The sequence below is a fragment of the Triticum dicoccoides genome, chromosome 3B (assembly GCF_002162155.2).
Source record: "Triticum dicoccoides isolate Atlit2015 ecotype Zavitan chromosome 3B, WEW_v2.0, whole genome shotgun sequence".
Lineage (NCBI taxonomy): Eukaryota > Viridiplantae > Streptophyta > Magnoliopsida > Poales > Poaceae > Triticum > Triticum dicoccoides.
Genome location: NC_041385.1, coordinates 2,792,304 through 2,805,777, shown reverse-complemented (window position 1 = coordinate 2,805,777; position 13,474 = coordinate 2,792,304). Strand labels below are relative to the sequence as shown.

The window sequence follows — 13,474 nt, the reverse complement described above, 5'->3', positions numbered from 1 at the left end:
TGGGGGCGCGACTGGGGATGCTCTAAGGCAATATGTCTTCTGAAGAATGAACTTACTTTGTAATTTTTTTACTATGAACTGTACTGACCCCCCCCCCCCCAAAAAACATTTAGAAAATTATTGCTAGCAAATAGAGTAAAATGTACATGAATAAAACCTCAAGGAGGCAAGAAAGAAATCCATCTTAGCAACTCATCTCTAAAAGTTGGCTTGATTCTATGCTGAATGAGAGAAATATCATGAATGAAGGCACACCTCCATTTATTGAAGCTTGGCCTTTCATGCCTAAGAGCAACTCTAGCAGACCCCGCATCGCGCCGGCCCGTAAAACGCGTTTGCAGTTCACGCAAAATGACTTTTGCGGGACGGCGCGGACGGCCACAGATGTAGAACCCCCAAACGGACCCGCATAAAAGTATATTCGTGAAATATGCTTTTTTACGGGTCGGTTTTGCGGGGTCTGCTCTTTGCGCCCCTGCATCCCGCATCTCATCGGCCTGCAAATATCAAATCCAACATATTACAACAAACATAAGCAAAACTGAATTATTCAAATAAAACATAGTACGATAATCATCCACATTACAAACAATTATTCAAATCACTGTAGCAAACTTAAATAATGGAATACAAAACTTCTCATGAATACAAATACAAATGAATACAAAAATCAGTCACTGTCCAGCCCTTTGCCAATGGTGCACAATGAGATCCTCCTGAAGTTGAAAGTGTGTGTTTGCATTTTCAGTCTCCTTGTATGTCTGAAGAAAAACTCTAATGTGGTTAGGGTCTCTAGCTGGTTTGACACGGCTACCCACATTATCGTAGAAGAATTCCAAGTTCATTCCTATCTCATCTTTAAGAATCATATTGTGCAGGGTAACACAACATGTCATGATATTTTTTTAAGGTTTTCTTATCCCAAATACGAGCAGGATCACAGACAATGGCAAATCTAGATTGCAAAACACCGAATGCTCTTTCAATATCTTTTCTGGCTGCCTTTTGCACCCTTGCAAATTCACATTGTTTTCTAGTTTCAGGATCTTTGATACTCTTCACAAAGGTGCACCAAGGAGGGTATATACCATTTGCAAGATAGTACCCTTTTGTGTATTCATGCCCATTGATAGTGTAGTTGCAAGCGGGAGCATCACCACTAGTAAGCCTTGCAAACAAATGAGACCGTTGCAACACATTGATATCATTGAGAGTGCCCAGCATACCAAAAAAGCAATGCCAAATCCATAAATCCTCGGATGCTACGGCCTCTAGCACAATTGTTGCATCACGAGACTTGCCACAATACATTCCTTACCATGCCTTGGGGCAATTTTTCCATGTACAATGCATACAATCAATGCTATCTAGCATGTCGGGCCAACCTCTCCTCTCATTAGATGCCATCAATTTCTTTGTGTCATCTTCGTTGGGTGCCCGAAGATACTCCGGACCAAAGACACGGATGATCACCTTTGCAAATCTACGCACAGAATCAATTGTAGTATCTTCACCAATGCGAAGGTACTCATCGGCATAGTCATCCGGAACACCATACGCAATCACCCGCATTGCCGCAGAGATTTTTTGATATGCACTAAATCCCTTTAAGCCCGCAGCATTTCTTCTTTGAGTAAAAAACCGACAATTTGCCTCGCAAGCTTGAACAATTTTCACAAAGAGGGATCGACGCATTCGGTACCTTCTCCGAAAGAGGTGTGGTGGATATGTAGGATTGTCCACGAAGTAGTCCTGCATTAACATCTCGTTCCCAAGGTGACGATTCCGAGGAATGCAAAGATGCCCCACGGTTGATCCTCACCTCCTCTTTCGGTTCTCGTCTTCGTGCTCTTTCACAGCAAGCGCCATGACCAATGTCTGCTGCCGAAAGCTCGCAAGCATAGTCTCAACATCCGAGTCATCCGAATCAGACGAATCGGAGAGCCAAAACTTCTCGCAAGGGGTCAACTCCATCTAACCTGGTGGCGGACGCGGCCGGTGATCGGGCGGCGACGAGGAGGCGGGCTCGACGTGGTGGATCCCCGGCGGCAGCGGCAACGAGGGCGGCTCTTCTCGTCGGATCCGGAGGCGTCGGTGCAGCGTCTCGGCGCGGGAGGGCGTGGGGCGGCCCCGCGGAGCGATTCCGCCCGCAGATTTGGACAAAATCGGCGGCGGGCGGGCGGAAGTAAGGGCGGTCGGTGGCGGAAGGAGGGGGGAGGCGCGCGGGCTGAAATGTCCCTCCCGCCAACTGCTATTAAATGTCCCTAGCCCGCATTTTGACGGTTATTTTGCGGGATGCGGGGTCTGCTAGAGTTACTCTAAAGACCTTGGCATTCCTGATAATCCAAATGTTCCAGCATGCAATGAAAACAACCTCAGAGAATAAATGATGAAACAAAAAAGAAAAAAACTTACAGAGATTGCACAAGTGAGATTGAGAGTTAAGAAATGACTCATTGACACACTGGGATTGAACTAGTACATACAGTCAACTTGTTAATTATCCAAGTATCCATTCATCAATTCACTCTTAACAATGGAATCCTAATGGCGCCGATGTCTGTTTAATCACGGCCACACTCATTGCAAAGATTATTCTAACTCATCTGTTAATGATGAAACAAAAAATATATATCAACGACACAGCAATCCTATCTATCATTACTTTCTAAAGGGATTGTGTTCGGAAGCGTAACAAGAAGCTAAAGTTAATATTCATGGGGGAAAACTTGCGAGCAATGACAGAATCGGGGGCAGATGAACCCAAAAAGAAAAACTTTATATATAATTCAAGGGGAAGAACCTGTTGGCTCTGCTTTCCTCTTTCTCTTTGCAAGCGGGCGGGCCTGTGGTCTGTGTCATGGAGGGCGTCACTAGGACAAGTGGCAATTAATTGAGTTGATGGACAAATGGCAACGTCGCTGGGCGAGCCAACCATGGCGCGATCGTTGCATGCATATATAACTGGGCTATGTGCTTGGATGCATCTCCAACTGATCCCATGTGTTGGTGCCTTGTCCGCAGGGTGACTTTTTTTTTAAAGTTGTTGATTGTTTTTGAGATAGCTAACCACTTATTCCAAGCGGTGCAGGGTGACTTTCTCCGTTCGGAATTATTTGTCTCGGAAATGAATGTATCTACAACTGAAATACATCTAGATACATCCATTTCTACGACAAATAATTCCGAACGGAGGGAGTACAATCGAGGAGGAGAGAACCCGACTCACCCAATCTACAACCAAGAAGGCAATGAAGACGGGGCACAAAGCCAATAGGCCGCGTCACTACCGTTGCAGGCAACATCCAAGCCACAATGACGACAACAAAACTGACTAGATCAACGTACCTCCCACCACATAGCGCCTATAGGAGTTAGTAACTGGGTGACAGGACCTAGCCGGACCTGAAGAAGACCACGTGTAGGATGCGCCAGCGATGGCATACATGGGACCCTGAGGGGCAACCCACACCAAGAGAGACACCCCAAACTCCAGCTCCGAGGACACCGTGGGCTGCCAAGGCAACACCTTCATGAAGGAAACTACACCGTGATGCCGTTGCCGCATGTTCCGAGGAACTGGAACAAGGGTTTCACCCGGCGCTTGAGGAGGGACATGATCTGGACCATGGCAGCGCCCCTAAGAGGAAGACAACACCCGCAGGCGTCGTCGTAGAAATTGATACTTTATATTGTGATGTCTGTCCTTTATCCTTCTTGTGCAGTTGAATCTTTAAAGATTGGATATGCCTATTGATTATTAGCATGGGAGCAAGAACGTGACAAGTTTTTAAAGATCAAGTCAGTGTAGTTAGCATGGCTTCATCTTCTGGCCTCAATGTCCCTTCCTACATGCTAGTGATCTAAACGCTCTTATATTTCTTTGCGGAAGGAGTATCTAGTTGTGATCTGTAACGTTTTCATCTCATTTGTTTGATCTGTTGTAAACCGTACTGGTTTCATTATTTTACCACTTGTATAATTTCTGGCAATGGCAAATTTTTTTTGAAAGAAAAAAATGTATCAATGTTAAGAAGCTTAATGTACAGCTTTTGATTCCAGTGCTGCTTGGTTATCTCTTATGTACATGTTTTTGTTAATCTCTATCTGCATTGATGCTTGTAAATCTGACAATTTCTCTAACAGTACTAATTTACAGAACATTGTCTTGAAAATGATAGGACAGTCACTCAAGAATTGCACAAAAAAAGTGTTTGCAGAATTGAGTCACCACACTACCACTTGGCTTAGGTTTCCTCCTACATGTCCTCCGTTCTAAAACAAAGTTAGTACAAAGTTGAGTTATCTATTTTGGAATTGAGGGAGTAGTACGTATTGTGGATGTGCTTAGCACGGATTGTATGAACTCCGTGAAGATTTGATTATTATATATATGCAGCGATGCTTTATCTCAAAAAGAAACAGTAAATGGTAGTAGCTATTTTCTCCATCTATGCTACCTCCGTCCGTATTTATTAAGCCCTATGTATTTTGGGCTAAACTGGTCGTAGATTTCATTTGCAAAATATAAGTATTTGTTGTACTCCCTTCGTTCCATAATGTCGTCCCATAATGTAAAAAAATGGCTTACATTATGAGATGGAGGGAGTACAAATTATATTATTTTTTTACATATGGCTCATGTTTTGTTACGTAAATATATGATCAACCTAGCCTCAAAATGTTCGAGGGCTTAATAAACCTAGACGGAGGGAGTAGAGCTTTGAAGCCCTTTCTTTTCTATCTGATTCTCTTCATGCTAACAACTAATTTGTAGAAAGGAGCCCACATCCACGTGTTCTATATTCTTCTCGACACATCCATGGTAAGCCGGCCACGGCGGGAAGATCGTTGTCATCATCCGTGCTGGTGGTGCCGCTCTCTCCTTCTCCCTCGCGGGGCGCTACGATGCTTCGAGCCCGAGCCCGAGCCCGAGCGCCTTCGGAGCAGGGCTCCGCCGCGGTCGCGGCTCGTTGTCCCTCGCGGGGGGCGTCCTTGGCCTCCTCTTCGTTATGCGCATCCGCAGGCACGAGCACCCACGCTGCCGGGCGGTGCTGGCGCCGGATGAGAAGGGGATGGTGCCGCCCTGCTCTGGATCTGAAGCGGTGCCGAGCGGGACGGGCGACGGGGCCCATAGGAGCTGGCGGCGGACGCGACAGAGCTCGAGCTCCCGCTGGATGGCAATGCAGAGCGCCAACTCCTCCTTGTTCGATGAGTCGCTGCCAGAGCCTGAGTCCTCCTTCTTCACGTGGCCGTCCTAGACCATGGGATCGGGCTTGCTGCCGGACCTGGCCATTGCGGAGGGGCGGGGAGGGGGGGGGATTAAAGAGGAACGGGAGAAGAAGGGAGGGGAGCGGAAAGGGTGAAAGGACTAAGGGTTTGTCAGACGCGGGTGAAGTTTTGTAGGGGTAGTGACGGGGCGGTGTGCGCCATAGCGGGCCTGTCCGACGTGGTGATAGTGTCCGCGCCTCCCCATATCCGGCCCACGTATGGAATGGATATGGGGTTGACGGACAACCCACACTTTTGGGCTGGTTTTGGGGCGGCTTTGAGGGCTCAAGTTGTAAATGCTCTTACTCATTTTTTTTGACAGGTAAATGAGATAATCCTATACGATGCATATTGCGTCCAACTGTCGACGCTTTGCATAGAAAGTGCGAGCGAGAGACCGAGTGGACCGGCCCATTTATGGAATTTCAAATTTTGTTTCATAAAATGTTTGGAAATTCAAAACTGTTCACCTTTCTGAGGTTTGTTCACAAACCAAAAAATATTTGGTTTAAAAACAGTTCCGGTTTTCAAAAATTGTTTGCAAATTCAGAAAACGTTCATGTTTCAAGATTTATTTACAAATTCAAAAAATGTTCGTATTTTAAATTGTGTTCACGTATTGAAAAAAAGTTTGGGAATTTCAGAAAGTGTTTCGGAACTGCAAAAATTGTTCCTGTTTTTCAAATTTGTTCACATATTCAAAAAAATGGTACCATTTTCACAATTTGTTCATAAATTCCTAACAATATCATGTTTTAAAAAATTGCAAATTCAGCAAATGCTCGAGTTTTGTAAAAAGATTTTGTAATTTTGAAAAATGTTCACCTTTTCAATTTGGTCCCAACGAATGGGCCGGTCCAGGCGAGCCGCCTCCATGCGAAACCACGACTCCTTGGCGCAATAAGCGACATATAAGAGGTCCCGGGTAAATGCTCTTACTTATCTCTAACTTAAGGTTATCAACAAAAAAATCCCTAACTTAAGAGAAACCAATTGATTTCTTCTCTTTTTTTGATAATTATTAGTTGATTTCCTTTTAATTGTATAGTTTTTTTTTTTGAGAAAAGAAATCTAGCTCGGAGAGGAAGGGGAGGAGACGGGAAGGAAGCGGAGAGGGCAAGAGGACTAAGGGTTTGACTAGGATTCGTCAAATGTGGGTGTAGTTTTTTAGGTGTAGTGGTGGGGGCGGCGTGATCCATAATGGACCTATCCGACGTGGCGGCAGTGTCCAGGCCTCCCCACATCCGCCCACATATGGAGAGCTCTTCGCTGGCGCCTTATGCGCCAGTAAAGGAAACCAGCGCCCGTGCGCCTGGCTACATGGGCCGGCCCAAGAATGAGCCGATGAGCTTGCGCATGATGCGCGCTTCCCTGGCTTTCCCCTACTAGATCATTCGCTTAAGAAAAAGCTCGATATTGTTGTGGTTCGCTGGTATTTGTAGACCGGTCAACAATTGGCCATTGACTATTAAGATTTGTTTTTTGAAATTTCAGAAGAATTCAAAAAAAATGCTCACGGATTCTAAAAACTTCACAGATTTTCAAAAAAATCTCATGAATTTGAAGAATTTGAAGAAAAAACGTTCATCAATTTGGTAAAAATTCATAAAATTTTGAGAAAAAAAGTTCATTGTTTTTGAAAAAATTCATCTACTTTCAAGGAAAATGTTCATGAATTTGAAAAGAAATTCATTGATTTTGAAAAAGTCCATCTACTTTCAAGAAAAAAATGCACTAATTTCTTTCGCAACTTTTATTTTGTGAACTTGAAAAAAGGAAGAAAAAGAAAGAGAGAAAAAAAGAAGGAAGAGAAGGCAACGAGTCGACCGCCGGGAGGCCCATCCACCTCACAAGGAAATACTCCCTCCGTTCCGAATTACTTGTCGCACTTATGAATGTATCTAGATGTATTTTAGTTCTAGATACATCCATTTCAGCGACGAGTAATTTGGAACGGAGGGAGTAACTAGAAGCAAGAGCAGAGGCAACCAAACCCTGGCGATGTCCGGCGGCGGGCCTCCCGGCTTTGGCGGTGGGATCCGTGCTGGGGCGAATCGATTGCTGCATCTGCTGATCCATCCATGGGGGCGGGCAAGGATTGAAAGAATGGGGATTCAATCACTAGTTCCGTGAGCTTGGAGCCTAGATTTGAAAGAGTCCACCTTTTTTAGGTTTCTATTTGGTTTGATTTCTTGGATTTCTTGTTTGACTTGCTTGGAGCCTAGATTCATTACACAGTCCAACTATGAACTGGCTAGATTGATTACACAGTCCAACTATGAACCGACCTGCCAACTGTTTGGTTGCTTGTCTCAGGCTCAATTCTGTAACATGCTCGAATCCTTTGCCAGTTGTGATAATTGTCTCCAACTCAATAATCGTTTCCCACAACTTGTGATAACCCATGCAAGCCGGTTGCAGCTCCTGCCGTCCATAGTGAAAAAAGAACCAGGCTGTTGTTAGCCAACTTACAGTCAATATTCTCTGGGGTCTCTCTGAATGAAACCTCTTGTCTGCATCAGACTCTCATACAGTTTACTCTTCTTACTGCTAATGAAAGGAACCTGATACCCTCCATCTAACACTGCTACCAACTCTGTTTACATCCTCTTCCAACATAGTACAAGCGAAGCGAAATCCGCAATCGAGCTTCGGTCAAACCTTGATCAAGTTTCTTCTGTTTCAGGCTCGCAACTACTCCCTCCGTTCCTAAATATAAGTCTTTGTAGAGATTTCACTATGGACTAGATTTAGGACGCACTAAAATGCATCTATATACAACCGTATGTGGTTCATAGTGGGATCTCTACAAAGACTTACATTTAGGAACGGAGGGCCTGTAGCTGTTCGACATCCTCGGCAGGACGGAGCTGTCCCAGCTACATGCTGAACCAGTATTTTCAGGCGCAGGTCGTCATGGTGCCCAGCGCCGTCGCAGTCGCAGGCCCCGCTCATCATGCCTGATGGGAGTTCGTGTTGTCGCAGATGCCCAACCCAGATGATCAATAAAGGCTTGGGTTTTTTTTTTGAGACAATAAAGGGTTGTTTGCATACTGTATAATAAAGCAATTTTCAGCAATTTTTGCTGTGTTTTTTTGTCTTTGTATATTTCTTTTGGGTTTGTTTTTTCCTTTTTTTCATAGGTTTATTTCCTGTATTTCTTTAACATTTTTCACTTTTTTATTTTATATGAATTTTTCCAATATATGTTTCTACGTTTATGTATACACGCATAACATTTTTACTATACACATAAACATTATTCAAATACATGACATTTTTGGAACATTTTCTTTGAATAAACATTTAGTATGTTATTTTTGGAACATTCTTCAAATACATGACATTTTTGGAACATTCTTCGATATACATGTTTGGAATATTTTCTTTGAATAAATTTTTTTTCCAATGCATGTTGAACACTGTTTTGAATGCTTTAAAAAATATTAATACTATGAAACATTTTCCTAAGTGTGACAAACATTTTTTTTAAATGCGTGTTTTTTAAATAAAAATCACAAATAATTTTTTGAATCGTCAGCATTTTTTATATTACATGCCATGTTTTGAGGTTGTATTAAAATTTGTTTTGTAGACAGTTTCACTACAATTTTTTGGAACATTTGGACGTTTATTTATTGTCACGTGCATGTTTTAAATGGTATGAAATATTTTTTCCATAATTTATGCAAACTTTTTTTTGAATGTCAGTCATTTCTGGGAATGTGCACCCATTTTCTAAATGTTACAATCATTTTTTTTAATGGTACACACAATTTATAAAGGTTGAGCGAACATTTTGTTTTTACATTTTATAAACATTTTTTCAAATTTCTACAGTTTATTTTGAAAGTGTGAACATTTTTTAAATGTCAGAAAATAATTGACTGCAATTTTTTTAGATAAAATAAAAGCGATTAAAAAAGAAAAAGGAAGAAGCAAAAAAGAACCTCATACTCCTTCGTGTTGGGCGGCCCATTAAGAAAGTGGTTGATGTTAGGGGATGTTCCAACTCGCACAAAGCAAGACAAAGCGTTGCCCTAAATTCAAAACTATATCCAGAAGAGAAAAACTATACCGAGTAATTGCTATCTAAGTTCGGGTTCTCATGATGAACAGTAGATTCCAAAAAAAAAAATGGCATCCAACATGCTTGGGTGCGCAAGATTCGTGCAAACTTTTGTGGTGTTTGGATATCCGACGAGGTTGCGGAAAGACCAAAATCGGGTTCAAATAGTGCATTTTTTTTTGGTAAGATTGTTTCAGAGCCAATATTTTTTCCCCATCATCTCCTCGAATATCCACTAAAAACAGCGAGTCTGAGGTATCTACCTATCTGAAAGCATTTTTCTTTTGCGCTAATTATCTGAATTTGCATAGTAGCAGGACTCCCCATTCAACTATTTTCATAATTAATCCTGATGCATATTCAATTTTACCGCACAAAAGCCATTGTTGTCTTTCTGTTTGTTCTTCATTTGATTGCGGGGATGCACTCGCAAGCCAAAAGGACATTATCTTTAATCTGCTCGACAACATTTTTTTAGATAATTCTATTTACACAACACATTTGCAGAGACTCGAAATGGTCCGATTCCGAACGAACAAAGTTGGATAAATAAATCCCTATTAAGATGTGGACTCTTGAGATTCACAGTAGAATCAGTGACCTGATAGTAGCAGCCAAACAAGATTTTAGGCAGGCAGTTGATATTTCCTAAGCTTGCTTGTATGGAATATGAATGCACCTATGCAATTCATTCATGGATGCTAAATCCAACCCCCAACACAATGAATTCATTCCTGCATCTTGCCAAGATAGTATATGTTGACTACTCACATCACAGGCATCATGAATTCACTAACCTTGAGGAAAACCACAATGTCTGACTCTGACTGCTTCTATTTCATCAGTGTGATTATACTACATATGATGATGATGATGATGATGATGATGATGATGATGCATAACCAAATAGTAAAAGCAACTGCGATGATAATGATGCAGAAAAGCAAGCAGAAATGATTTGATGATGACAAAATAACGTCTGCCATGCCATCCATACATCCATACATCTAGTTCATCTGGCTACTACATATCTAGTTCATCATCAACTCAGACTGGAAATAAAGCAACAGAGACAGCATCTCTAATAATCAACAAAAGACAGCCAGCCAGCATATGCGAGTGCGTTCGTGCCTTCATGCCTAGACCGAAAATATAAAACAACTAGTTCACTAACTAGCTAGCTAAGCTAGGGAGGAGCAACACAAGCTCCATGGATCCATCCAATACAAGGGCAGGCAGGTAGGGACGGCCTACGACGATGGCGGAGGAGCCGAGCCCGAAGGCCCAGGGGCCGGCTGCGTCTTGTCGAGCTTGGACAGGAGCCGCTGCATCTCAGCAAGGAGGCCCGCCGACACGGGCGCCGCTCCTCCAGCGGGAGCGGCCGCTCCGACGTTGAGCGGCAAAGAGCGCCCCCCGTTCTTCAGGGACGAGATCATGTTCTCCACGTTCTTCCTCATGTCAGCACGAGCCAGCGGGGGCTTGGCAGGACGGGCAGGTGCAAGCGTGATCGCCTCCAGGTAGTTGAGCCCCAGGGTGGCCCAGGGGGGCCCGAACTGCCCAAAGATGCCTGGGATCTCCGCCTTGGTGTAGGCCGCCTCCGCCTCGGTGCTCTTCCCAAACACCACGCGCGCGTCGCGGCGCTCTTCTGATATGTCGCACTCCGACTCCACCAGGACGCCAAACCTGCGGAACTCCGAGAGCAGCTCCTCCTTGGTGGGGACCATGGTGCCGTCCAAGAATTTCACCCGGAGCTCTGCTGGGTTGGCAAAGTATGCTGCTGCAGGCTTCTTGTTCCTCCTCTTCTGGGCAGAGTTGGGCGCATCAGGGCAGGGGCTACCATTGGTAGTGCCCTTTGCAGGAGAAGAATGGCTAGCTCCATCAGCAACTGCCTTCATCTGGCTAGTCTCTTGAACCTTTTGAGCCTCATCACCTTGAGGCGCCGCACCTGTTCCAGCAGCAACCTCCTCCACTTTCTTGTACATATCCGGCACCATCGCCTTAATCAGAGATGTGTAGGATTCTTGGACTGCACGCCCTTGCACACTTGCATTGTCTTTGTTTCCATGGGCGGGCTGGGATATGACATCTCCATGCATAGGTGGAAGCCAGCCACTTGTAGCAGGCACATCTTCCACGGCCGCAATTTGTTCATTTATATCCACTACAGGAATACTAGCTTCCAGCTCCATTGCTTCCATCTGGACACTTGTGACAGGCACATCTACAACACCAATGCATTCCACATTCATGTCTACCTGAATACCACCAGTTTCAGGCTTTGTCGCTTCAGGCATCGTAACTTCAGCCAGGGCAACATCTCCGCCAAGAGTATCCACATTCATATCCACATTCATAGGCGTGGTAACTTGAGTCTGGGCACCACTACCCACAGCGTCAAGAGTATCCACATTCATACCAGTTTCTGGCTTTGTTGCTTCCTCATTGTTTTTGGCAGATTGGTCAGATGAAGCATTCACAACTGATCCAGTGTCTCCTTGGTCCTGCTCCTCTCCAGATTTTACTCCTCCAGACATTATGGCTGAAATAGGGCTCTTGGACACCAACAAGCTGCTCTTCATCATGGGATCAGGAACCCCAGCTCCTGGTTTGACTTGGCCCATGATATCCTCAGCACTCACCTGCCTGATAGGAATAGCGGGTGTGATAACCAAGCCAGAGCCGGAGCCAGAGGCAGGCCCAAGAGTTGCTTTTGGGGAGGTTTTGTCCATCTTCTTCCTCTTGTTGATAACAGAGCCTTTTGGGGAGGTTCCATCCTGCTCCTTCTTCTTTCTGCCCCTCTTCTTCTTCTCAGAAACATTCTCCTCTTTCTTATTCTCCTCAGAAGCATCCTCCGCTGCACAGTCCGTGGGAGAGGTTTTCTCCGCTTTCTTCGTCTTGACAGAAGAATCACCGCTGCCATCCTGATCCTTCTTCTTTCTACCACGCTTACCCTTGCCTTGTTTCGGAGTAGCAGCTGAATCTGAAACCAGGACATCTGCAGCAGCAGCAGCTTTCTCAACAGCATTCTTGGCCACCGGGCATTCATGGTCCTTGTAGGAGTCATGGTGAGCACCCTCGGCGAACACGGAGCTCCTGAGCAGGCCAAGGAAGTCCTCGGCGGCCTTGGGGAAGTGCCTCTTGTGAGAGACGTCCTCCCCGAAGCAGCGCAGCAGCAGCAGGACCTCCTGAGCATTGACATTGTCCAGCGGAAGCGGCGGCGGCACCACCTTGGTCTTCTTCTTGTGCTGCTGCTTCTCCTCTGGTGACGCCTTGTTATTCTTCCTCTCATCCTTGTTAGCAGCTCTGGCGGGCGGCGACTTCTTTGGCGAATCATCTGGGGACTTGTCCTCGAGAGCAAACACGCCGATGTTGGTGTAGGGCGGCGAGAGATACTTGCTCTTCTTGCGCTCGCGCCTCCCGGACAGTGCAGTGCCGCTCTCATCCTTGTTCTGGCTGCTGAGTTTCTGCTCCTCCTCCTCCTCGGAGTCCAGGAGCGAGGCTTTGGCGCGCCTCCTCTGCTTGGGCGTCTTGTGTGCCATCTCCTCCTCCTCCTCCTCCTCCTCCTCCTTGTCCTTGGGAGTGGGGGCTTTTGTGCGCCTCTTCCTCTGCTTGGGCGCCTTGTGAGGCACCACGGCCTTTTTCTCCTCCTCTTCGGAGGCAGCACCGTCGTCGGCCAGCATGTCGAGGTCAATCTTGTCGATGAGGTCGTCTTTGGTGCGGCGCTGGTAGCGGCCTGGGCCGTCGGGGCCCCATCCCTGGGCGAGCGCCCGGACCCAGCTCTCGAGCCTGGCCCGGTCTATGAGGCTGACGGCGGGGGCGTCGACGGCCGCGCTCCCGAGCGCGGCGAGGAACTCGCGGGGCTCGAGGTTGGCGACGCCGGTGATGACGACCGTGCTGGATTCGTCGGCCGGAGGAGGAGGAGGAGGAGGAGGGGAGTTGGGGCCGCGGGCGCAGGGGCAGGTGAGGGCGTCGCAGAGGATGGCGACGGCGGTGGCCCTGGCGTGGGCGACGGCGGCGACAAAGGCGAGGCCTTTGTTGGCGGTAGCGAGGGCGTCGGCGTCGGGGGCGGCGAGGAAGGGCTTGACGGCGACGGCGGGGCGGTGGTCGTCCGAGTACTCGGCGCCGAGGGAGGAG

The 13,474-nt window shown here is 46.1% G+C and overlaps 1 protein-coding gene across 1 annotated transcript; it reads right to left on the bottom strand.

The window, feature by feature from the left end:
* Positions 1–10,271: 10,271 nt before the first annotated feature.
* On the bottom strand, positions 10,272–13,473 carry LOC119282831 (nucleolar and coiled-body phosphoprotein 1-like; the record flags this gene model as incomplete). Its single annotated transcript, XM_037562897.1, has 1 exon — positions 10,272–13,473. A coding segment is annotated over one exon (2,883 nt), but the record flags the coding sequence as incomplete, so codon positions are not given.
* Position 13,474: the final 1 nt, after the last annotated feature.